General features: G+C 41.0%; 1 protein-coding gene across 1 annotated transcript; it reads left to right on the top strand.

Annotated features, from left to right (window-relative positions):
• Positions 1–26,233, top strand: Spata9 (spermatogenesis associated 9). Its single transcript, XM_038323742.1, has 5 exons — positions 1–61; positions 217–305; positions 11,149–11,376; positions 19,224–19,319; positions 25,949–26,233. Exons 1-5 carry the CDS (start codon positions 1–3, stop codon positions 26,231–26,233), a joined length of 759 nt encoding a protein of 252 aa, XP_038179670.1.
• The last annotated feature ends 1,624 nt before the right edge of the window (positions 26,234–27,857 follow it).

Genomic DNA, 27,857 nt, shown 5'->3' with positions numbered 1-27,857 from the left:
ATGGAAGTCAGACCTATTGGGTGGATATGCGGGCAGGTGCTGAAGAACTTCTCCGGAAGACGTATGACTTCCTTACTGTAAACTGGGATATGGGCGTGGGAACAACTGGGGACAAATCTCACAGGTTTCCCTGTGTTCCCAGTTACCCAGGAGGTGGGCCAGTGTTCCAAAGTCCTGTGAATGTCAGGGGCTATTTCTCCTAACTTCTTTCCTTAGTTGAGGGGATCCAGAAGGCAGTCATGGACCTTGCAGATGAGTTCAAAGATGATCTCCCTGCCATCCTAAGAATATCACAGTCTAATCAGGTAATGTGATTTATAATCTTCAAAGTAAGACAAAATACAGGATTTTTATGTATCATACAAATCATTAATACTGATATCAGTAGGTAAAGCTTAAGAAAACATTATTTTTGCTTAGAAAAAGAAATTTCTAATTACTGGGAGGAGTCCTTGGATAGCAGAGAGATAAACCAGGAAGTGAGTGAGGTAGATCAATTAAGATTAAAGATAATCACTGTGCCATTAGATTAAAAATCTGAAAGTTTTTCATAGCAGAAACTGACAATGTAGTTCACTTAAGATTTGTTTAATGTAAAATTGGAAAAAGTAGCTAGAAACACTTAGGTAAGATCTAAGGCAATTAAGTGAATATAAACATTTAACTGAGATAAACTAATCCTGGAGAGACACAGAGTGAATATGTATATGTTAATGTGGAAAGTTTACCACCTCACACAGAATACATACCCACTGGGTTTTTAAAGTGTCCGTGTCATAAAAGATTTGAAGGAGATAAAATATTGGAATTGGATACAGAGGGAAAGAAGGAATTCTGAAGATGTTTAAAGTAAAGAAAGACGTGATCTTATCTAACCTAATTATACCAAGTATCAGCTTTGAAGAACAATACAGTGTAAAGTTACATGACACCGGAAAAGACATGTGGCAATGTCACATATCAAGTTTTTAGCCCAAACCAGAAACTGAACCCAAAAGCACTCTGAGCAACATGGCAATCATAAAATTTACATGTTTCATTAGGAAAGACATTGCGGCTGTTTTAGCCATGTCTCAAGATAAACCATGTCAAACACTTATCATCACCTCCCTATTGCTTGGGATTGGGGAGAAAAGGCTGTGGAGACAAACAGGATGTGATCCCTGTCAGTGAGTTTAATCTAATGAAGAATGGTTGTATTGGTAAAGTTAGTAAGTATTATTAATTTAACCCAGACCTAGGACATGATTATCTTTGGATGTCATGGAACAAAAAAGGCTGATCTTTTTGTCTTAATTATAACACAAACATATGACAGAGAAGATTTTGAGGATGGAAATGACACCCAATTTTCACTTTGAATGTAGTTCTTAGGGGTAGAGAGATAGTTAAATGGGTAAGATCGCTTGCTCTGCAAGCAAGAGTTTGCGTCCCCAAAACTCGCGTAAAAACCAGGCCTCTGCATGTGTTCATTACCCTAGCATTGCGAGTCTTGGGAGGTCACTGGTTGATCAGCCTAGCTGATAGGGTGAGAGCCAGTGAAAGACCTGTCTTGAAATATCAGGCGGAGAATGATACAAGAGGACATAGGAAGCCTCCTCTGGCCTCCCCGTGAGCCCATGCACATGAGCACAGACATGTGAATGACACACACACACACACACACACACACACACACACATACACACAGGAGAAAAGAAAAAAGTACTTCTCCAGTGCTAATGTTTTCTTAATGGAGGCAGAGTTTCTAGTAAAATTATGTTATAAATGGTTGCCAGAAACATTGGAAATATAGAGGGAGTGTAGTACTTAGTATATCACAAAATTGATAGTGTGGGATGGCAAGGCCATGCAGGTAAGGAAGAGTCTGCATTTCTTGAGTCACTGGAAGAATAATGACTATTAAGGAGGATAGAGGACTATGTGGACTATGTGAAGGAGAGAGAGTTGGGACATAATAAAATTTTAGCAGTTTGGATTCAAGGAATGTAACAAATTATGTTCAATCTATGTAGTTGAGCTGTAAATTGAAGTTGCTTAGCTTATAATTCTGACTTTAGACTAACAGAGAAAGTAAGCCTTCTTTCTTTGGGTGTCTATACCTGGAAGAAGACTGACGTGAAGTGTGGGATCCCAGGTGGACAGGTGTTGGGCAGCACACAGGTTGTTCAGCTGAGCAAGACAGACTAAGGATGGAAAACTGGAGAGGGGAAGGCAAAATTCTGACATTCCAGACCTTCAAGTTAGAAAGAGTCTAGTTACCTCCGTCTCTGTATTCCCCTGGACTTCGTACAAGGTATTTTGAAATGCCAGAGACTTTCCTTGGCCATATTCTGGAGCTCTAAGAGGAGAGATGGACAGGTGTCCAGTGAACCTAGGACAGCAGGTACAACAATTACGGAAAAAGCATCAGGGAGAGTCCTAGAGGCCAGAGACATGCTAGAAATGACTTATTTCTTTTCCAAAATGTGCTTCCTCCAACGCCAAAGTTAGAGACATTGAGATTTTGTTAAAAAAAAAAAAAAAACCTGCAAATTTTTATACCCCTTACACCCCTTTCACCTTGCTCTATCTTCTGATAGTATCATTGTCACTTGATCTAAGACTGTGATTTTATGTTCAGATGAGTACCTTCTCCCTAAAAAGAGCTCTATCCTGTTTCCAACAACACCTTGAATTTCTTTCCTTATGAGCATCTTAGGTCATTTAAGGAGGAACACGATGATAGCTTTCGCCCACTGTTCCCCATTTACTTTGCTGACTTAGACCACAAACCCATTTGTGTGTGAGATGCACAAAACGTGTAGAAGAGGAAGAACCCTCCTGAGAAAGTGCTCACCCCTGCTTACCTCAGTACTCACCCCTCCCCTCAGTCTCCTAGCTCTGGTTTTGTCTGGATTTGGCAAGAACGATTTCAACTTTCACAAAATGTTCCTGATTAAGTTCCACAAATATTGAAAAAGGAAAGAGAAGAAGGTGGGGTCAAGGAGGTGAAGCCACCATCTCCACAGGGCTTGTATGAGCTTTGTTTTCAGTCGGAGTTCAACATCAACTGAGCCAATGGAAGATGTGTGATCTGACACCTGTTTGAACGGGATCTCTCCGGTTTATTTGCTGTTGAAATAATGAAAACAAGCAAAGTTGGGAGAAGGGAACTGTGCAGGGAGCTAATCCACTAACCTGGAGAAGAGATAATGTATTTTAGACTAGGGGTGGATAGGCGAGGGCTCAAATTCTGGGACAGTACAAAGGAAGAACTGAATAAGTTTACTGACGGGCTGATTTTATAGGCAGAGGGTAGTAAGAGCTGTGATAAAAGAAATGAAAGGTCAGCGTTCAAACCGCAGACAACACAGAGAAACCCTATCTGGGTGCCCCATGCAAACATAGAAACAGGAAGGCCGGGGGAAATCTAGAGCAGGGTTCCAGAAGCCACTTTACTGACTTGCCCTCTGGGTGCTTGGGCGGAGCCTTTACTCCCTGACCTCTGCGAACTGCTCAGATGACAGCGAGCAGTGTGCAAAGGAACTCCCACAATTCCACTGGAACCAGATGCTAGGCTGAGCGTCTAAGAGAAATCTAGCAGGCAAGCATGAAGATCGCTTCATTTGGGGTCGATGTCTTATTTAAAACCAGACACATTATCTTCTCAGAAAAACAGACAAAGATGGTGGTGGTGCACGCCTTTAATCCCAGCACTCAGGAAGCAAAGGCAAGCAGGCCTCTGTGAGTTCAAGGCCAACCTGGTCTACAGAGCTAGTTCCTCGACAGCTAGGGCTGTTGCACAGAGAAACCCTGTCTCTCGGAAAACAAAAAACGAAAAAAATTTAGAAAACAGACAAACAACATAGCATAGGCAGAAAAAAAAAAAGGAGGAGGAGAAGAAAAACCTGGCAGCTGAGAATGAAAACCCTTTTTTTTCTATTAGAACTAGCTAGTTAAGAAACTTGCTGAAAGTAACAGTGCTTTGACAGCATCACAAATATAGCACACCACAGGAGAAATGTAGGCAGCTGCTCCTCCCTGTCATCGTTTGTTCAGAGTGTAAGCGAGAACTACTCCTGCCCGCATGTGCGTGCGCATGCGCACTTTTTTTTTTTTTTTTTTTTTTTTTTTTTTTTTTTTTGCTTTCTTACATCAGTTTCCTGAGGCGACAGGAGCATGTCTTCCCGGGGAAAGGACCAGTTCTACGGTTTGTAGTTGGGAAGATACAAGTGATCAAGAGCATTGCATTGTTGGAAGTAACAAAGCCTTGAAAAATACATGGGAAAATTTTTGTTTGTTGGTTTGTTTTGTTTCGCTTTATTTTAAAGAAAGTGTTTTAAAAGGCATGTGTGGCTGCTCAAGACCAAACTGTAACAACTAAGCATTAGAGGGAAACAAGACCATAGTCATGAGCCACAGGTAAAGACGGAAAGTCAGCCAGGATTTCACGGTAACAGCTAAATACGTCCGTATTACAATGCAGGCTTGCATGAAAAACCGTTTTTAACAATCGTTCATGTTTTGATCAACTTAAATTATCTGACCCCTACATGAGATCGGAGCTGACCAAATTATCAATGATAATTAACCTTATTTTTATATAAGACCAAAAAGCAAAAAGGAAAATGTAGAAGGGGCGTTGATTAGATTGATTAGTCTGGTGGGATAAATCAGTTTGCTTAATAGAGATAGTGACTCCAAGCCGTGGTCTAGTGAAGAACCCAAGGCCAAATAGTGCATGACTGCAACCCCGTCACTCGAGTGAGAGGAAGGAGGGTCCAGATTTTGAGCCCAGGTGGAGTTTGAGACTAGTTTGGCTTGGAGAGCAAGACTGTGTCTCAGAACAATCAGAAGAAAGTCAAAGATCCTGTCATGTAGAAAACGAGAGGAATCTGCAGAAGTAATAGTATTAGTCCATAACTGCCACCATGGTAGAGTCCCCAAACACTGACCACTCGAACACCGAGACAAAGTTTACAAGGGGAAACTTCCCATGCCCATGCCTGTTTGTTCTGACTACTCTTAGTAATAACTATCGTGAGGAAGAGTGTAGGTGAACTGCAGCCACAAGCGAGAACAACCAGTGCCAATCCCAGCTGGGGGAGGAGCTGCAAAGGGTCAGCCCCGCCCAGCTAGAGATGTGGAGCCAGTGGAGCCTCAGCCTACAGCAGACTCCTCTGGGCTGCCCTTCAACCACATCCAGGGAAGAAAACCACAGCAAGTCACTATCCCTTTGGCCTGTTTTGATCACTTTGTTTTTAGATTGCTTTCCTCAGTGTGGCTTAGGAGGGGAGCAGTTTCAGCTGCCTGCATGGCGGTAGTTACTGCTACCTGGGAGACCGAGAACTTTTCCGAAAAGTTTAGAGAACAAACCATGTCAGGACACCAAACGGGGCAAACATGCATCATCACGGTGGGCTAGACCATCTTCCAGTTGTCTTGTCTTCAATGAAAAATAATGAATAGTAAGAAAAACACTAAAATCTGGTGATGTCTATTTTTAAAGTAAATATATAAAATGTAAGCTCTTAGGTGAGCACATGTTCACTGCAAAGAAAAAAGCTTAACAGATATTTTGTTTTTTGGGTTTGTTTGTTTGTTTGTTTTCTGAGAGTGGGTTTCTCTGTAGCTTTGGAGCCTATCCTGGAACTAGCTCTTGTAGACCAAGCTGACCTCGAACTCACAGAGATCTGCCTGCCTCTGCCTCCCGAGTGCTGGATTAAAAGAGTGCCACCTTTGCCTGGCCAGATATTTCTATGTATATATTAAGTTTAACAAAATACTACAGACTCAAATGTTGCTTATCTGTAGCCAATGCCTAACTAATTTTTCCCCCTAAGGATGGTCTGATGATCCCAAAATTGCTTAAATTAGTGATGAAGCTGCCTGTTTGCTGCCTGGAGTACAGTTAAGCATGCTCTACGCAGTGTTGCGGTGGCGAACCACCAAGCAGAGTGCAAGAACCATGTATACATGTTAGACATTTTGACGAAGCTACAGTCTTGTTAGAAATTGCTAGGATTTCTGAAGTGTTGAGATGCAGGATTCCTTAGACTTACTGACTGGCACATAGGATGTTTGATTTAGATGAAGCTACAGTCTTGCAGTCTTGTTAGAAATTGCTAGGATTTCTTAAGTGTTGACATGCAGGGTTTCTTAGACTTACTTACTGACATAGGATGTTTGATTTAGCTTCCTTTACTATACTCTAGCTCATGAATAAAACCCTTAAACTTGCAAAAATATTTAAGTAACTGCTTGAATATTTCATATATAGAGCAGTGCTTGGTTAAGAATTATTGTTTAGAGTGGAGCCTGGAAGTACAGGGCTGTAGAGCAGCCATGCAGAGGATGGGGCAGAATGGCTGCACATCCAAGGCCTCACTGGGCTACTGAGTGTTTTCACACCCAGCCTGCACAACTTAGCAAGACCTTGTCTAAGAACAAAAGGGAGAAATAATGCTAAGACAAAGCTCAGTGGTAAAGCACTTGCCTAGCATGTACAAGATGCTGGGTTAAAACTCAAGTATTGGGGAAAAAGGAGGAAAGGAAGAAAGAAAAAGAAAGAAAGAAAGAGAGGAAGGAAGGAAGAAGAAGGGAAGATAGGAAGGAACAAAGAAAGGAAGGTAAGAAGGAAGAAAGAAAGAAAAACATAATCTTGTCTACTTTTTAAAACAGCCCCTAAAATCAATGTAAAAATACCACAGACCACCAGGTATAGTAGCACATGCCTTCAATCCCAGCACTCAAGGCAGGTGGTGATGGGTATATCTCTATGAGTTCAAGGCCAACCCAGTCTACATAGAAAATTCAAGACAAATCAGGGTGACACAGGAGGACACAATGAGACCCTGTTTCAAAAAACAAACAAATAAGCAAAAACTCATAAACCCAAATAGAAATGAAGCAATTCTATCTTTTGGTTAATTCTATTCTCAATCTTTATCCTAAGGAAAAATTAATGTTTTCATACACAAGCTTTAGTTAGGGGTTATCAGTAAATTGTAGAGTGTAACATGAGGGCCTGCTTGTTGGGGTTTCCGTCCCACCCATTAATTACCCCACAGCCGGCAAGCCCCAAAGAAAATCACACAGAGAGTCTGCATTAATTATAAACTGATTGGCCCATTAGCTCAGTCTTCTTATTAGCTCTTGTAGCTTATATTAACCCATTATTCTTAGCTATGTTAGCCACATGGCTCAATACCTTTCAGCCGGGTAGGTTACATCTTGCTTCTCGGTGATCTAGGCTGGAATGGGAGCGGGAGCTTCCTGTTTCCCAGAATACTCCTGTTCTCTTTTATCCACCTCTACTTCCTGTCTGGTTCTCCCACCTATACTTCCTGCCTGGCCAGTCAGCCTTCTATTAAAATACATGATTTACAGATTACAGAGAATTCTTCTGCACCACCCCCCCCCCTTTTTTAAACAAAGGAAAATACCCATAGTCCATCTTTTGAGAATGTGGGCATAGTATTTCAGACTACTTCCAGCTGGTTGGGGGCATTGATAATCTTATGAAGACCTAAAGAAAATTTAGAATTATCATCAAGTCCTGACTGGAGTATCCAGTAAGTCTTGATTATCTCAGGCAGCATCTTGAATCTGTTATGGATGTAGAATTCAGACATCTGGGCCATCTGTTCCTACAAGAGACTTCTCAGGTGGTCTTCCGTGATCAAACCTGATTTTTCTTAACTCAGAATGAATCCACAGCCTCTCATTTTATGTGGAAACAAAAGCAAAATCTCTTCTCCAAAGTAACATACCTTTTGACTTCAATTTTGAAGCCAAGGTATTTTCAAAATACCTATCTTGGATTAATTCAGCAGCATTTATAAGCAAATATCTTTTAGCAGGTATTGCTCCTTCCTCAGCATTCAAACAACTGAAAGAGAGCATAATAGCATACAGTATCAAGATTCTCTGTGTATTTTACATTTTTATGTGGATTTACTTTAACCTGTATTTGTTTTATTTTTACTTTTACTCTGAGACAGGTTGCTTGTATATCTTTGCCCTGGAATAACTCTGTAGACCAGGCTGTCCTTGAACTCACAGAGATCCACAAATCCACTTAAAAACCTGGGAGGGCGGGCTGGAGAGATGGCTCAGAGGTTAAGAGCATTGTCTGTTCTTCCAAAGGTCCTGAGTTCAATTCCCAGCAACCATATGGTGCCTCACAACCAGCTGTAATGAGGTCTGGTGCCCTCTTCTGGCCTGCAGGCATACATGGAAGGAATGCTGTATACATGATAAATAAATAAATATTTAAAAAAAAAAACCTGGGAGGGCTTAAAAAGGAGAGAGAGAGAGAGTTTAACACAGCTTTTTGCTGTTTGCTAGGGTGTGCTGCAGAGAAATTTTCCTGGCTCAGCAGCCTCAGCAGGAAAAAAGCTGTGCCATTTTAAAACGTGGCTTCCTGGGCTGTGCCGCCAGTGCACACTCTAACTATAAAGCATTTCAATGGCTTTTATGAGACTGGATGTTTGTGTACCCACTCAGGATCGGGAAGAAAGTACTCTGAGACCATGCCGATGGCTCAGCGCTCTCTGTCTGCACCTGGGAAGACTGTGGGATGGGCTTAGACAGGCAGGAGAGCAGGATGGATTCCCGCCGCCATACACAGAGATGTTTCCAGGCTGTGCAGTGCTGTGCCTGGCAGATTTGGATGTAATTGAGATAAAAAGCTCATTCTCAGAGGTAAAGTGCTGAGTGTGGCTCCTACCTGGAGGCAAAAAAAAAAAAAGCCATGCAGTTTTAAAACACGTCTTCCTGGGCTGTGCCACCATTGCAATCTCTGTCTGGCTCCTGCGGGAGACAAAGCTTTTGAATGGAGCATTTGGAGTAAAGTGCTACAATTTGTTTGATGGCAACTAGACTCACTGTGTGCCTAAAAGGGGTCATTGTGGCTCAGAGGCACAAACAGTTCCGCCATGCTAGCAGTGTAATGTGCAAGGCTAAGAGGCACGAGTGACTCCGCCATGTTGGACTGGGCAGGGCAAGCCCGAAGCACCTGTTTTTGACCTTGGAAAGCCACAGCTTAGATTCTTAAGCACTTAGCTATTTAAAAGCTCAAAGCAAAAACAGACAATGCAATAGGACAGATTCAGACATGAAAGACCTCTAAATGGGTCATAGTGTTAGACATACGTAGGCTTGGAAGAGGGAAGAAAAAGAATATAGAGAATAAAGTTAATGCTTAAAAAAGGGTAAAGTCTTTAAAGAGACACAATAAAGTGATAGAGTAAAAATAAGCCACGTAAAAATGAAAAATTCACAGAGTTTGGATTCTGTATATTGTGTTCTCTTTAAATTTTTTGACTGTAAAGGAACTAAGTACAGAGGCACAACTTATTGTGTGGGCTGCTAAGATGAACCAGGATGTATATTACAAAGCTATCTTGACTTCAAAATTTGGATCTAAAGTTATGATGCTTTGGAAAAGTTCTTTTGTTTTCACAGAGGATGAGACTCTGTGGATTGCTTCTATACCAATATGATATGATAGACCATGCCCTCCTGAAAGGTTGCTGTGAACACCCTCAAAAATTACTTCACTCAACTAATGACTGAGATGAACCTAGCACTCAGGTTATACCATGAAAGACCTAATTAACAGTGCCCCCATACAGCAGGAAGCAGTTTGGAGAGAAATAACTGCGCCCATATTTCCAAATATTGTTTATAAATGTTCTTTTATATTTAATGGGGGATATGATATAGATATGAATAATTTACATTGGTATAAATTTTACTTTATTGCTATAAAGTTAAGGTAAATTTTGTTATATGTATATGTACTTCTGATATTGATTAAGGTATTGTGATTGTTTAGTTCATTTAAAAATGTACTGTATAATTAGGAAATATAGGTTGTTAATGGATAATCATCAATAATAGTCAAGCTTGTAGTCATGTTAGATTTTCTATATGTACATAGATATATTTCAGATAGGTATTTTTCATATCTTTCAAAGAATACAGAATATGGCATTTTAAATGTTTTAATAACTTAGGGCTTTTTCATGACAATGAGACACATCTGCTCCTGGCAGCACCAGTCTACTTCAAGAGGAAGATGGGCATTGAAGAGGCTCATTATGGAGTTTGATAGCCATTTGGGCAAAAAACTGCTCTTGCCTGGACTGTTGCATAAACAGACAGACAGAGGACTGCTGAACTTGCCTAAAGGTGAGATGGTCTTTTGGGGTTCCTGATTCATGAAAGAGTCTGCGAGACATTCTGCAGGACACAGCAGATAGTGACTGAACTGCCTTCGAAATTTCCTGCTTCATGGAATTGTCTACTGGATTCTATGGGCCTGTAGGCTGAAGATGGATGCCTCAATGATACAGAGGAACTTTGGGTGACTGTCCAGACAGCGAGATGTCTCTGTCATTTCTAGAGTTTTGAAAGTTGCTTACTTCTTGTTTACTTAGGTAATATTATATACTTCTGGAGTCTTTGATGGAGTTGAAGAATGGATAGATAGTTTTCCTTAGTTATGATAAAAGATAAAATAGATATAAATACTGTAACTGTAATTCTTGCTTGATAACTGATGTGATATGGAATTTCACTATGTTAAAGTTAAAGCTTTTCTTTTTTGTTTAAACAGAAAAAGGGGAAATGATGTAAGAGGGTCATCTGTCTATGTGTTACTTTCATTGTTTAATAAAGAAACTGCCTTGGCTTTTTGATAGGGCAGGATTTAGATAGGTGGAGTAGACTGAACAGAATGCTGGGAGAAAGAAGCAGAGTTAGGGAGACACCATGAAGCTCCGGCCCGAGATGGACGTGGGTTAGAATATTCCCGGTAAGCCATGACCCCATGGTGATACACAGATTACTAGATATGGGTTAAAGCAAGATATGAGAGTTAGCCAAGAAGAGGCTAGAAATAATGGGCCAAGCAGTGTTTAAATGAATACAATTTGTGTGTTGTTATTTTGGGTGTAAAGCTAGCTGTGTGGGAGCTGGGTGGGACAAAAAGCAGACCTGCTTGCCTCATCAATACAGTAGAGGGTGTATTTGTTGGGCTGAGTAAGTTTACGACGTAATGTACAGTGTTGTTATATACTCAGTTTCTGCTGAAAGTAAATGCTAGCAACATATCAGAGAAACATATATCAGATTCTTGTCAAAGCTTATTTTTTTCAGAAAAAAGATCCAGTGCAGAGAACATCCAAAGTCAGAATGGCTCTAGCTTTAGCCCAGATCAACCGGGGAACATTAATTCAAGGATTAACCAGCATATCCAGCTCTTCCAAATCAGTGGCCAAACTCCTGCAGCCCCAGCTGGCATGTAGACTCTTGGAGCTGAGGCACATATCTCACCGGCTGCTGAGAGAGCTGAATGCACCAAGCCAACCCCTGTACAGCACACAGGCAAGTGGGTGTTGCGTTCACATGAGCTGTGGAGACTTTCTAAAGATTCATAGCTGACCAAAGTGTTGACGATAAATGAGTGCTGAGTGCTCAGCACTAAATGGGACATTTACATCATCACTTCAAGGCTAAAGGAACATCATGGAAGGGGTGGTGGGCGAGGCCAGAATGTGGGAAGAAATGATGGGAGACCCTATCTTCTGGACGTCACTGCCTTCTCACCCATGAGCTCACAACAGCAGTGGCTACCTGCACAAGGCTGAGCCCACTGATACTCCTTCACCAGCTGGGAAGCAGTGAACGGTTGCTGAGGAGGGTGAGTCATTTTTCTTGAGTGACACAGGCACAAGTAAATTACCCCAACCTATCTCATACAAACACCCCAATTACAGTAGTGGGGCCACCTCTTCCCCGCAAAAAGGCATGACAGGGGACTGGTTGGGGAAAAGAGGATGTCAGAGAGAGAACAGAGAGAAAAATGAGAATATGATCAAAGTACATTATATTGCACAGAACTGTGAAAGAATATATAACATGTTAAAACTTCTTTAATTTAAAAATAAAACTGAAGTGAATTTGGGATTCTTCATGAGAAAAAGATAAAGTTGAATAAGAGAAATGATGCAGGACAGTTTCTGTTTAAGTCTGGAAGGGAAAATAATGCTGAATTTTTTTTACCTTATTTAATTGAGCTGTGTAAAACTTTCCATTCCAAATAGTTCAAAGAAAATGTAAGTATGATGATTTTTCAAAGTAGTTGTTTTGCTCCTCCCTCCAAAACATTGCAATGTTCCCCAATAACCTCTGGTGTGCTAGCTGGGATATGCATCTATCAGGTCACTCAGTGTTCCCCAAAACCTCTGGTGTGCTAGCTGGGGTATGCATCTATCAGGTCACTCAGTGTTCCCCAACAACCTCTGGTGTGCTAGCTAGGGTATGCATCTACCAGGTCACTCAGTGTTCCCCAAAACCTCTGGTGTGCTAGCTGGGGTATCCGTCTATCAGGTCACTCAGTGTTCCCCAAAACCTCTGGTGTGCTAGCTGGGGTATCCATCTATCAGGTCACTCAGTGTACTCACTAGTATTTATGATTATCTATGATTATCTTTGCTGCATGGCTTCAGGGAACTTCTGTTATTTCTTGTTAAGGGGAGCGACCATTAAAATGTTTTCAAGTCTGAATGTTTTTAAATGTTATGACCCAGAACACTGGATACCTCAAACTGGATGCTGTTCAAACATCTGAACTTGCTCTGTAGGAGACTCAGAGACTTTCACAACAAGCATCTCATACCAGGCACATTGGCTTGAACACTGGCTGAAAGGAGAGGAAACCATGCTCACATTGGGTTAAATCCAAAGAGAAGACTCTTAGTTCATACGAACAGCCCAGAGTTAAGATTCCAGGCACTTGCATAGATGATGAAGCAATGTGCTAACTTGTTTTCTTTGCATGTTTTTGTTCTTTTTTTCTACATCCATTCTACTCTTAGACTATCTAAAATGACTTATAACTGTTTGAGGGGTCTCCATCCTTCCAAGCTCAAGTAATTACAGCAGAAAACCAAGTTCCTGAGCCAGTGTTTCTTGGGTTCACTGGTGAAAGATAGTGCACATTCAATGTTTGCCTTTACCAGGGAAATGGGCTGCAGCGGTGACTTGAGACTATCTATGAATGTTTCACCTTCATGTATGTCTGTGCATCATGTGTCAGGGGTGCAGATTTCCTATTCATGGTAAATTATTAGCTAGAGCTATATCCTGTTGGCTCCCTACTTTTCCTTAAAAAGGATGACACATAACTGTGCATATTTAAGTGCTCATATTTAATGTAGCAGGAGAGAGGAACCATGAAATGAAGAATCAGCCTGTTCCAGGGACACTGAAACACCTGCCTAGCTTCTCTTCTAAAGGGGCAGGGTATCCATTACCCTGCAATGTGTCTGCAGAAGAAAAAGGAGAGGACATTATCTTGGGCGCCCTCTGACATATCTGGAAGATTCATCTCTCTACAGGAATGCACTCATTGTAGCTCTGAAAGCTTTTTGACATTTAAAGATGCCCCTTGCTCAGAACATACAGTTTGTGCAGGAATATGAGAAATCCATGGAGAATAATCTCTCCATACTCATAAAAATTTAGTGGCAGAAAAATTCTGTCTTTGCATTCCACATAATGTGTGTACGTGTGTGTGTGTGTGTGTGTGTGTGTTTAACCACTTACAAGAACAACAAAAACGAAGCAAACAACCAACAACTACCACCCCCCATAAACCCACAATGTATTTGCCATTAGCCTTGACTGACAATGAGATTTTGAGATATGTGTCATATATATCTACCTCATTTGCATTAGCTTACTTGAGATGGAGTGGCTGGTCCAAGGCTGATGTGCTGTCATTGTCTGTTTTGACATCAATTTACAGTTGGCAAATATAAAAAAAAAAATTTCCTCTTGGGGCCTGCCTAATGATGCAACTTTAACTAATTAGCAGTGAAATAGTTCAAAACACCAAAATAAGTTAGCAGAAGTTTCTCATGACCAGAAGTGAGCCCTAATGTGTTTCAGATTGCCCTCAGAATGCCCTTTATAAAAAGGAACACATTCTAGCCCTTTCTCCATTGTTTCACAGAGTTGATCACTGTGAAGCTGAGGTGAACATCTCTGTATATACTTTTATATTTTTATTAAATTGGACATGTCTACTTACATAGTCATGTATGCTTACCATTCACAGAGACTGCATTCTACTGTAAGGATCCTTCTGAAAAGTCTTGGTTTTATCTAACATTGACAAATGTAGCTGGAGTTTATTTTAGCTCTTCTCTGGTATTCTGGGAAGAAAAGGTAATCTGGAGTTTGTTACTGGGAGGATGAATAATTTAGTTTCCAGTTCTTTTCTTTTACAAACAGTGGTTTGGTTAGCATGCATGAGACCTTATCTGGGTTTGTCTCCAGGAGGGACCTTCTTTCTTCAGTCTTCACTAACTCAAACTGTGCTTCAGAAAGGGTGAGCTTCCCTGAGCAACTTCTGAATCTAACAATAGCCAATTCAATTTTTGAAGATTCTTAGCTAAATATTTTTTCTCTTTCTTTATTTGTGCTCCAGGGGTCTAATGAATAACCTGGGACCAACCTTCAAGCTTTCTCAATTCAGGGTTTTCTGCACCACCCTGAGAATGTCAGGCACCTTTCTAAGGCATATCCCAAAGAGAAAATCCCAAGGGTAGGTGGGGAACAGCTTCCTTCTTTCCTGTTGTGGTGGTCACAGCTGTTTGTGTTTCACCTTCAGAACTGCAGCTGTAAATCCCACCCTGCACCATATGCACATGCAGGCCTCACACGCAGTCGTGTGAAGGCATCTGGTCCAGTAAGGGACTGGAGAGCCTGAGACAGCAGCTCACATACTTGCTTCTCCATTAGCTCTCTCTCTGTTCTCTTTTGTAGTCTCAGCCTTCCATGACGTTTTGGGCATCTGATTCTAGAAGGAATTCTCAGTGGCTCTCTGTAAATGTTTACACATAGCTAAGTCTGATGTGTCACGGGAGCCAGCTTTCTTTCTGCCCTACTTACTTCATTTACAATTTAATATGTTATCTAAATCTCTTTTGGGAAGTAAGTGAATATTAATTAACCTCTTAATTAACTTAGCAAATATTTATCAAAAGCTGATATATAAAATTACTAGTTTAGGTACCAGGTACATTCTATCCTTGTTCCATGGACTATGAAGCTAACAGGACATGCAGACACTGTCAGTCATGTGGAGCAAGTGCTTGACCAAAGGATGCAAAGCAGACTGTAGAAGCATTCAGAGTGACCACTGTAGACTGTCTAGGAAACCCAGTATTCTACACAAAACTGGAAGGAAAAGAGCGAACCAGATGAGGTGGCAGGAAAATCATTAGAGGACATGAAGGGTCCATAATGGAGGTACCTGAGTAAGAGAGAACATGGCCTTTTAGGGAAGCAGAAACAGTAGTATGTGGTGGGAGGGAGCAGGTAGACGAGAATCTGGGGTCCGAGGTTTCAGGATATCTGAGCATTAGGGGTGAGGGAAACACTGCAGTGAATATGATGACTAGTGGCAAGAAGGCTTGTCTCAGAGAGGAAACCATTTGCAGTGAGGAAGGAAACAGCAGGTCAAACCTGAAGGTACAGTGAGGGCATAGACAGAAGTAAAATGTGAGCACAGTAGCACCAGAGTCGAGAGTACAAAAGGGATGTAGAACGTGTGATGCATAGGAAGGAGAGGGGATGCTCTGATGAGGTGTGACGTGTAGGAAGGCCAGGGTTGCCCTGGTGAGGTGTGACGTGTAGAAAGGTCAGGGTTGCTCTCATGAGGTGTGACGTGTCGGAAGGCCAGGGTTGCCCTGGTGAGGTGTGACGTGTAGAAAGGTCTGGGTTGCTCTCATGGGGTGAGACATGTCGGAAGGCCTGGGGTTGCTCTGTGGATGGAGTGCATCCATGGATGGATGCAGTGTGTTGAGACTTGAGAGTCACAGCATAGAGAAGCTATGTTCATTCTTAATAACCCACAATTGATATTCCCAAGTGCTTCCAGATGAAGCTTTGTGGTGACAGCTGGAATTAATGTTCAGAGGAATATGCTGTCTGAATGCCCGGAGGATATCACTTTATGTAAAAATCACGGCCTAGTAACCAATCTGAAGTTTTCTCTTTTACAAGTGACCTTGGGTCTCTGAGAGTGATGAATGCTAGAAAGAAGCATCCTTCGTTCCTGGAATAATTTAATTGGTTCTACCAAACTTATCTTATTAATGTGGAATAGCAGTGAAGCAGATGTCTTCCCTGTAAAACATGGACATGGAGGAGCACTTTCATTAGCACAGTGATGATGTAACTAGACTGATATTTGAGACTTTGGTACAGGGGAAGTCTAACATAAAATCTGCAGTAACGGTTTCCTTAAGATGAGCAGAGAAAGGATGCTGCTGGCCCAGAGCCTGTCAAAGAGTCTACTCCTAGGTCTTTTGAATGGATCCTCAGATCTGGGGCCTTTAAAATATGTGCAAAACATATTTTATGTTTTTATTGCTTAAAATAAAAAAATATGTACAAAACATGATCTGCCTAAAGACCCAATCCAAACACGTCACCTAGAGAATTTGCAAAGGTCAGACTGACCTGAGCACAGAGGTTTTGAACCTGACTGTACAGATACGACTCCCCAAACTTTCCCAGGTTTTGCTGAGCTGAGACCGCAGGGATGGAAGAGTAGCTAATAATGTTGAGCCTCAGGAATGCAAACCCTGAGTGGAGGATGCCCTGGAGGTTTCCGACATTCCTAGCACCAGTCCTCCAGCCTGCAGCTGCTCTTGCTGCAGTGACCTAGATAGTCAGCTTAGATGCTGACTTCAGCCAAGGCACGTCAGTTCCAGACAGAGCTGTTGTTTCTGGAAGGCCAGTTAACGCGGGGCCACAGAACTGAACGATCTTCCTGGGCTGAGAGGATGAGATGACGGTATTGTGCAGAGGCAACATGGGAGGTACAGGGCAAGATGTGTGCAAAACCCGAGTGAACCTCAGCCCCTATGCTGCCTGGAGATTTCACTCAAGCCCACTGAACTCTACCCCTCCCCCCCACCTTCCCTGCACCCTGCAGGGTGTACTCCAGTTAAGAATTAAAATGCACATTTACAAATATCAGCTCTGTGGGTGATGGGCCTGCCACAAGACTAACAAGCAGGTGTGATTTGGACCTGGGAAAAGCCATTTCCCAAAAAGAACTTTTCAAAGACATACTGCTCCAAGTTGACCAAAAGGATAAGGCATCTGAACTCTACTGGACCATCTGAATAAAAGCTTTCTCACGAATAATGCTGCACAAGATTCTGAGCCAGGCTTTCTGTGCTAGAAAGGTGCAGTGCTAGGAGCTTTTCTGATACATGTGGCAGGGAGTTATTGCACAACGACATGGCCATGCAGCTTCTACCAACTTTCTTCCTGAGCCTCTGTTCATTAGTCACAGAGAGAGAACTGTGTGCCCAGCTCTTCCCCTGTCCTCAGCAAGGTGATTTTGAGCAACATGAAGTCAGGTCTGGTAACTCTCCACCCTACAATTATGTCTAATTGGATCTTTATTTTCTCAGCTGCTCAAACATGGCTTTCTTGTGATCTGTGTCACTTAATGCTACCTGTGCCCGGACACTTCACTAAGTACTTTAAATTTTCTTGTCTTCCGGACAAAACCTTGGCATAAATATGTGCTAGATCCATCCTCCCCCTTCCCAGCAGGACAGCCTACTGATCCAACCAGGGGCAGGCCTGGATGTGATTCCTCATGCATTTTACCATTAGCAGCTGGGTGTGATTCCTCATGTGCATCTAAGTTTACCATTAGCAGGCCTGGGTGTGATTCCTCATGCGCGTCCAACTTTACCCTTAGCAGCTATGTTGCTGCAAGAGGGTCCTTCTTTTATTCCTTGGCTCTTTGTGGAATGGTAACAATAAAAAATGTCACCTTCCTGGGGTTGTTCTAAGGATAAAATTGAATGTTTATAAAGCACATATTTGGCATTACTGCTGTTTTATTTAAGCTAAGTAAATAAAACATTTTATAAACATTAGGGTCGTTCTATCTGCTACCCTGTCAGTGTATGAAGCAGGCAGCACAACACCTGTAGCATAAAAATTTATTAAAATACACTTCAGAAGCATACTTAAAGGCTGCAGAATATATTCTTGCTTAAAGTTCATTTTCCTAACCTGTCCGATATCATTTATTATTTTGGCTTTTTTTTCTTGATAGTGTAAATAACTTTTGCAAAATGAGATTATCTTATGCTGCCCAGGCTGCCCTCAACCTGCTGTGCTAAAGGAATCCTCCTGCCTCAGCTTCCCTTCCACCCTCAATAGCTGAAACACATGCTCCTATGGGTGGGTAAATTTTTGATTGTTTTGGTTATTTTTTGGTGATGCTAGGGAATAAGTCGGAACTGGAGCATGCTAGGCAAGCATGCACTCACTGAGCTGAAGCACAGTCCCAGCGTTAGCATTTTTAATGCCATGCACACACTGTTCTTTCTAGCATGAATGCACTGTCTACTGTGTGCTTCTATGACTTTATTAGTTACAGCCCTACTATTTGGACAGTCACTGACGCTGATGAATAGCATGGTTAACTGCACTTCACTGGGAGAGGGAAGGAAATGCTTTTCTACAGCCTCAATTCATAGCCTGTTCAAAGCAAAGGGGTGGCTGTATGAATATGCTACACTGGTATGTTTAAGGCAACAACACATGTTACCAGAAACTAGAAACATGTGAGAGGCAAATTCATCATTAGCATAGATCCTTCAGAGCGGCAGGCTGGGTAAGAGCCCAGAGCCCGGCCTGAAGTTTACTGATCATCTAAGGTCAAGGCTGGCTACAGTAATCCCATGATTAACATTTCCAAGCAGGTCATTAATCTCCAGGAAATGCTTAGCATGTTGATTACTGTTGTCTTAATTGAGGCTGTGAGTAATTTAGTAAAGAATGATTGCACGGATTTGGACAAAGGAAAGCCTTTTCTAATTCTCAGGGGAGCACCTCCTAGCCAGTGCATTTCACAGCTGCAACGCTGAAATAGTTCAGGTTTCAGAAACAGAAATTTCAGACTTGTGTAGACTTGCAGCTGGTTTTTATTAGTAAAAGGATATGTCTTCTTGCTAATGGGAAAAGCAAAAAATAATGGATTTTCACAAGGGGAGAAGCCCAGATAGTTAAAAATAGAGACAACTTTCTTTAGATAAAAATTTTAAATTCTCTTAATGTTGTAAAATATAACATCGGAATCTTGAAATTTTTCATTTTAATAAACTTTTTTTTTGTTGTTTTTGCAGGTCAGAAAGGGTTCTTTGTTTGAAATAATTTCTTTTCCAGCAAAAACTGCTTTAACTAGCATAATGTATGCTTCCTACGCAGCACTAATTTATTTGGTAAGTTAACTGCTAGATTCTAACACAAATGTATTTCACACATTGTTAGAAGTAGCATACTATGGCATCTGGTATCAGCTTTAATGTCACCAGCCAAGGCACACCACTGGCTGTGCAAAATGATTCCGTACTAGTCGTCTGATTCCTGCCAAAACAACCTTGGGACACGATTTGCTTATATAAATAAAAATGATTTTACTTCTCTAAAGGTAACTGCTATCTAAAGAAATTTAGTCAAATTTAGTAAATTTGAAAAAATTTAGTCAAAAGAGATTAACTTTTGCTTTGAGATATCTTGTTGTCTAGTGATAGCCATTGCCTCATGATGGCTTTAGTTCAGTATTCCATTATTTGGGGTCTATGACTTTGAAGAACACAACTACTATATTTTGATTATAAGTGCTGGGCATGACAAAAATATAAAAGATTGTATCAATTATATGAATTTCCATCCATTAAAAATATCCATATAGGCTTTATTAAAAACACAATTCAAGAAAGGTCTTACCTTGATGAATTATCACAAGATCTATTGGTCTATTTCGCCATGAGGGAAAACATTGCCAGCTACTACAACAACATCATTCTTGCTTCTCTTCCATATGTGTGACTGACATTTCAACTTGTGGGTGAGTCAGCCTTTTAGATTGAATGTAGATTGAATCATGGCACACATTTTCTTTCACATCTGCTGCTTCTGCTTAGCATTGTCATTATGAAATTCATTACTTACAGCAGAGTCTATTCCTGTCCATTGCTGTATAGGGTTTTAGGGGTGGAAATTCCTTTTTCTTCTCAACTACCCATGGGCATTTTAGATCACTCCTACTTTGAACCTTTACAGCTGCCATACATATTTTTGTACATATGTACTTTGTTGAAACTGCTAGGTTATGGGGCTAGAGAGATTGTTCAGAGGTTAAGAGCACTGGCTGCTCTTCCAGAAGTCCTGAGTTCAATTCCCAGCACCCACATGGTGGCTCACAACCATCTGTAATGAGATCTGGTGCCCTCTTCTGGCCTGAAGGCATGCATGCAGACAGAACACTGTATATAAATAAATAAATTGCTAGGTTATAGGAAATGCAAGCACTTATCACTAAATACGTGCTGTAAAAAAGCTTTGAAAATGGCTTTTCGCAATTAAAACACATCCTAGAAGATCATAACAGTTCTATTATGTCACCAGTGGTGCCTGATACTGTCAACATTTTCTATTTTAGCCATTTTTAAAGTGGGTGTTATAATACTGCTTCTAGTTTACATGTTCTTGATTATTAATGAGATTGATTAGCATTGCATAATTAATTGGATATCTCATCTGTGAATTTCTGTTAAAATCTCCAATGCCAAAGCAATGGAGACAGCTAGCCTCAGGTGAGACCTGAGACCTTGAGCCAAACCAACCTTTCCTTTATTAAAATGGTTTTCAGTTACTTCTCTGAGCAATGAAAAACCACTTAGTATAGTTCCTTCTGTTGATAGAGGCCTTTTTGTCCCTTTTGACCATTTTGCTTTGATGTATATTTTGTTTGATGTGAATATAGATTTTCCTGCTTGGTTTCATATTTACTTTTTGTAGAATATAATTTTCTGGTCTTTCACTTGCAGTTTGTGTATGACTTTGTTAGTGATGTGAGTTCCTTGCAGGCAGAATTTCTTGGGTCTTGTTTGGAATACAATCAGCCAGTTTGGAAAGTTGTGTGTATGTATATGTGTGTTATATGTATGTGTGTTATGTGTATATGTACACATGCATATGTGCACAGAGGCAAGAGTATATTGGAGATCTTCCTTGATCATTGTTCATCTGGTCTTCAGAGACAGGCTCACTGAACCTAGACTGCATCAGTTCAGCTGACTTGTATATACTGCAGGGATTCGTCTGACCCTCCCCACTCCCCACCAACCAGTGCTCAGGTTCCACAGTGTGCTGGCCTGCTTCTGTGTATATTTAAGGCATATACTCCTATTTACATAAGGTATCCAAACTTCTTACTGCTACTTGGTTCTAAATTCTTCTTGCACTGGGAATATATTGGAAGTTTTCTGCTATTTCACTAAATAAGCTTCTCTGTGTCTTTTATAACTTGGCTCCTTCATCAATACTTGTTATTCATAAACCTAGTCTTCTAATCACTGCCCCAATTACCATTTATACTGGTCATGATTTACCTTTTCCACTGCCATCTGAGTGTCTGAGTGTGCTATTTGTTCACTCTGTCTTCAGTCTCTGACACCTTGCCTTCCAGTTGATCTTGTTTATTGGTGAGATGTTTCATATGCCTCGGTATCTTTGGATTCACATATGAACGTTTGGAGGAGTCATGGACCTTGTTTGACTCATAGCTCTTGTATTTCTATATTTGGATTTGCACACCCATTCGACAGACATCTATTCTAATGTTATGTGAGGGTCTTAGCAAAAAGCTTTTTCTTTCCTTTTTTCCCCTTTTGGTTTTTTGAGACAGGGTTTCTCTGTGTAGCCCTGGCTGTTTTGAAACTCGCTCTATAGGCCAGGCTGCCCTTGAACTCAAAGATATCCTCCTGCCTCTGCCTTCTAAGTGCTGGGATTAAAGTTGTATGCCACCACCGCCTGGATAGAAGCCTTTTCTTGAGAGTTCTGTATGAAGTATCACTCAAAGGGATGAAGATAATCATAGTAACAACAGGAAAACAAATCTTCTGGATACAGAAACACAGCAGACAAGTAAGAAACATAACAGCAGTGCCACCACCAATAACAACAGGAAAGAAAGAGGTGGAGACAATATAGAATAAAGAGCTAAAAGCAGTAAGACAGGAATTTAAAAATCCAATTAAAATGAAAAGTAAAATTAGACACAAGCAAGAAAAAAATAATGTAAAGAAGGAAGAAAGGAAGAAAACACTAACCCACCTCCCCCAGCTGAGGCCCATGGATTGCAGTTCTTTCTTGTCCTCGAACACTGCAGTCTGCCGGATGTGACTGGTGGGGAAGTGGGGACAGTGGACGAAGATGAGGCCTGCATTTTCTACTTGGCTTGGCCAGTGATACGTGTGGCAGAGCCGTATTCACCTCACAGGCTTTCTGTGTGCATGCCAGGGAGCCATGACAGCCCCAGCAGTGGTAACAGGGCTGAGTGGGCACGCCTCTCGTGAAGTTTGGCTCCACATGAACCCCAACAATCTCTGATAGGTGAGTGTGCTCTTATTCCAGATGCCCAGAAAAATGTCCAAGTGTGTCTTCGGACACCCCAAAGAGTATGGGAAGCAAATAGACGGCGAACCTCTGACTGGTGATGGGAGAGAGGTAACCCGTGGGAAGGGAACTGTATCTACTGACCTTTCAGCACTCCAACTGAGACCCCTGTGGGTACTGACCGCTGTGCCCCCACAGCTTGCACTTCCCTCTGCATAAACTTCTCAATGACCGGCAGAGCCGCTCTCCTTGACTGTCACACCCTGTCACTGCTCTGGAATCCTCAGAGCCTCGGAATGTTGACCTTTCTGTGGAGTCTGAAATCCAGCACAGTGCAGTCCTTAACAGTATGTCCTTTTCACAATGGATCCCGGCAAGACACTGAGCAATGAGTCACCTTCAGAACAAACCGCAGCACTGGACATTAAGGCTTGCACGAACTATGGATTTCTCCCGCTGTTAAGACGGTGCGGTAGCATCTCTGGGACTCTCAGCACTCTGACGCACTTGGTATTCCGGCATGAACACGAGCCCCTCAGCTCCACTGGGGGCAAGGCTGGAGCTTCTGACTGTCTGGAACCTTGTCCGAGCGGCCTTGCTGCTTCGCTGTCTTTCTCTTCTCCCTTCACTGCCGTCCTCCAGCTTTCACTCTTTCTGTCGCTGGACTGGCTCTTCTCCTTTGCAGTCATGCGGAGGGCACTATCCCACCATTTTGCCACAGAAGGAAGGCATCAGAGCCGTCCTTGTGAGAGTGGATGAAGCTCTGGTTTTCTTGAAAGAATGGCAGCAAATGGTTTCAGGCCTCAGGCTGCTCTCCTGCCCTGTCTTGCCTGCTCCTTACTGTAAAACACAACACATACGCTTCCCTTATTCCCTTGATTTTAACCCTGCCTCCTCCACCTCTTGTTTGCTGGGATTACAGGCTCTTACAACCATGCCTGGCTTATGCATTGCTTGAAACCAAGCCTAAGGTGTCTGTGCACATTAGGCAAGAACCCTACTAACTGAGCTGAATTACACCCTCAGCTCTTCCTGTTCAATCTAGCATCAGCTGGTCAAGACACACTTGGACATTTGCCTGGGCATCTGGAGTAAGAGCGCACTCACCTATGAGAGATTGTTGGGGTTCATGTGGAGCCAAACATCACACACACACACACACACACACACACACACACACACACACACCTGTTCAGATTTTAATTTAGACTGCATTAAGTTTATAGATTGTGGAAAAAGTTTAGTATTGCTGTATGTTGCAATATGATAAACGTTAACAAAATGTATAAGAACTATGGCAAAATCATAAAAATTTAGAACTTTAAAAAGACAGAAGCAGAGGATGTGCCATGCTCACAGACTAGCAGAACTTACTCTTCCAGTTAGAAAACACATAGTGCACACTTTTAATCTCAGCATTTAAGAGGCAAAGGCAGTCGGTTCTCTGTGAGTTCAAGGCCAGCCTGGTCTACAGAGTGAGTTCCAGAACAGGATCCAAAGCTACACAGAGAAACTTTATCTCAAAAAACTAAAATAATAAATAATTAAATGAAAAATAGAAGACATTTTATGAAGTTCCTGTAAACCGACCTACACACAAAGAAACTGAGGACAATAATGTTCTAAGACAATACAAAAAGGATTTTCCTGATAAGTAGGGGTAGATCTATTGAGTACCATTGGGGTAAGTATTTTTCTCTTATCTCATAGCTATTCCACATAGATTATAAATCTGTAAGTGAAACACAAAATAAAACAGCTCTTAGAATATAATAGATGAGAATGTTCTCATGACCTTGGGTATAATTGATGACTTCTTTGAACAGAAAACCCCCCACACAATATAAAGAAAAGCATTAATAAGATGAACTATATGAGAATTAAGGAACTGTGCTTTAAGAGTCGGCTATCAACAAGAAAAGAGAAGCCATAGGAGGAACCAATGAAAAGGCACATGAGGCAGAGACAGCACGACAGCGGAAGCAGGGGAGGACATGGATACAGGACAAGATACAGCCCCTAGAATATGCCTCACCCCTAGAAAATAAGAAATATTTTCTGTAGGTAGTACCCATGAACTAAAATTACCAGAACATCCCAAAATAAGTCCATCACCTGGGGACCAACCCTATGGGAGAACATTTCACATTCAAATCTAAGAACAACAATCTATTGAGGAGGCACAATGGTTATAAATATGTGTGCATTGAAAGTTGGGTCACTCCATCTTATTAAACAAATACTACACAACATCCAAGCAGAGATGAGACTACAATAGTGGGTGACTCCAGCAGACATTCTCTCACCAACACGACAAAACATCAACAAAGAAACATTAGAGTTAGATACACTAAGGATTTAACAAATATCTACACAATATTCCATACAATAGTAGCAAAATATGTGTGCTTTTAATCAACACATAAAACACTACCTTTCAAAACATATTTGAGCCATTAATATAAGCTTTACAAATATAAAAATGAGAAAGGAAGAAAAGGAAGTGAAAGAAAGACTATAGGCCAAAATATAATCTTTGGTAACCCTTTATTATCTTTGAAATTAATTAGAAGCAAAAATTCTTAATATGATACTTGCAAACTGAACTCAGAAATATATCTTAAAAAAATCACCCAACATGATTAAGTCAGTTTCACCTCAGGGATGTTAGGATGGTTCTATATTTGTAAATCAATACATTTAGTACAGTATATAAATAGAAGGAAGACAAAAATGGCATGATCATCCATATCAATGCAGAATAAACCCTCGAGATGAAATTATATCATTTGGAACAAGTTAAAGGAATGAACTCGAGGACATCCTGTTAAGCAGAAAGACACTTAATAAAAAAGACACAGAAAAGAAAGTATTGTATGTTTTGTCTCATTGCATATGAACTATAATGGTTCTTTTAAAGACCTAAACTAGTGGAAGGGTTACCAGAAAGGCAAAGCACTGGTGGGGGGTGAAGAGAGGGTGGATGAGATTAAGATGCAATATATACCAGTATGGAAATATCACAACGAAGTAATGTGTTACTGCAATAAAGTTTCTATTAGAAAATTAAAGTGCTTTGAAATCTGAATTTATCTTCAGGCAGTTCTTCTGTAAGGTAAACTAGTTCCTTTAGCTTCGTGGACGATGCTGCTGCCCCTCCCTGCTTGGCTCACTGTCATCATTAGGAATGCAAAATAAGCTGAATGAATGAACTTGCTGCATTTCTCACTTCAGAGATTAGTTTTATGCATATTTTATTTAAACACTTTTCCATACTTAGGATAAGGAACCAATCTATTGCTTGTCATGTGTCAGGGTTTCCTCAAAGGACATTTTAAATTAAAACAGGTAGATTATTGACTATATTAGACATGTTACTGACTTTTTGTGTGTAGTTGCTAGTATCTTAAAAAGAAACATTACTTTTCAACATTTTTTATTGATACAGGCAGTCTGTGTTAATGCCGTGCTGGCAAAGATAAAGAACATTTTCCAAGAAGAAGAATCCCTAAGGCAAAACAGAGAGAGTGAGAACTTTAGGAAAGCCTTTTCTGAGCCTGCGCTTCTACAGCCCATGTTCTCTGAAGGTGAAATCACAGCGAAACCTTATAGATCACTGCCAGAGAAGCCAGACCACCTCGCAGCTCTCTCCAAGCCTCCTGCCAACAAGCAGAGTAACAAGATCCAGGTTTTACACTCTGTGTTTGACCAATCAGCTGAACTGAATGAATGAGAAATCCAGAGACAAATACCACTCTCGAGAGAGCTTAGCAGTCATTTATCCATGGGAACATCTCATCAGACAAAACCAGAACACTAGTTTTCATATGCTGAATGCTCTTTTTAAAGGGGCAGAGCAGGGAAAATGATGACATCATTCTCTTGTATTTATATGGCATAGAGAATAAAAGGAAACGATGTACAATATATGTCTGCCTACCCAGTATTTTTTATTTTTTTACATATTTTACATATGTATATGTGCAGGTACCTACACAGGCCAGAAGAGAGTGTCAAATCTCCAGGAGCCACCTGACAAGGATGCTGAAAACCAAACACAGGTCCTCTAGAAGAACAAAACATGCCCGTAACCACTGAGCAACTTCCCTGCCCTGACTATACAATATTTTAATGAATAAGAGAATTCATATTTTGTTGGGCTAAAGTTTACACTGTTTATAATATTTATGTGTTCATAATTCATTTATATTTTTAATTAAGAATTGTTCTAAATGCTTATTTGGAAAGGAAAATTTCATAACTAAAAGTTATACATTTTGAGGCTGAAGAGATGACTCAGCAGTTAAGAGCACTTGCTGCTCTTACAGAGAGGCCAGATTTGGTTCTTAGTACCCACAACTGTTTGCAACTGCAGCCCCTGGGGATCTAACACCCTCTTCTGGCTTCTGCACACCAGATGAAATGTGGTGTGCACATGTACAGGCAGACAAAAACTTCATTTAAAAAATGCTACACTTTCAGAGATAGTAAAAACTGTATTTCTTTAGATTTGCAGGCAGAGTAGCCAGGTCTCTTTACTGATTTTATAAGTCACTTGTAAAGTTATGAAGGACTTGAAATTTAGATGCCATAAATTTATAAAAAATTGCATATCTGATGAGATAGGATGATAAGGTGAGGTTGTTATCTATTAATGGAGTGTGGTTATATCCCCATTCCGGCTCTGAATTCCTGGGTCATATGATTGTCCTGCCTCCACCTCCTGAGGTGCCAGGATTACAGGGTAACAGCACTGAACCTGGCAAAGTGATCGCTTTTATTTCCAAATTTAAAGACAGAAATTTAGAACAAGAATCCATATTGCTCGTCACTGCCATTGGCTCCTGATAGAAATGCTGCTGTCCTTGGTCCTCTAAACCAAGTCCTAGATTTGCTGAATGGAGCAACTTTATATTCTAAAATATGATAAGATTTGTGGCTATCCAAGAAATAACCAGCTGGTATGAACTCTGCTCAGAGACAGCGCATTTTCTGAACCCAGGGAGTAACTGTTGATGGAAACATTGTTGAAAAGTCCAAGTCTGGCTTGTTAATGTTCTCAGAAATGAGTAACAAATCTCTTTTGTCTTGTGACCCATATCCCAAAAGAACAGGAAACTACTATACAGCAGAAGGTCCAAGCACCTGTGAGTCACTAAGGTGGGTGCTGCGGCCCACACTGCAGTCCCCTGTGCGAGAGCAGCACGTGCTGCTAACCAGTCGTCTCTCCGACGCTCCTGGCTCATTTTCACAACAACCCAGTGAAAATCCAGGTGAAGGAGAACGTTAAGCACTAGTTTTAAACACTTAATTCACCCTGCATCATGAAAATTACTATGTTTGGGACTTAGTTTTAT

The sequence above is a fragment of the Arvicola amphibius genome, chromosome 3 (assembly GCF_903992535.2).
Source record: "Arvicola amphibius chromosome 3, mArvAmp1.2, whole genome shotgun sequence".
Lineage (NCBI taxonomy): Eukaryota > Metazoa > Chordata > Mammalia > Rodentia > Cricetidae > Arvicola > Arvicola amphibius.
Note: the sequence above shows the minus strand (reverse complement) of the source record. Positions and strands in the feature narration are given on the sequence as shown.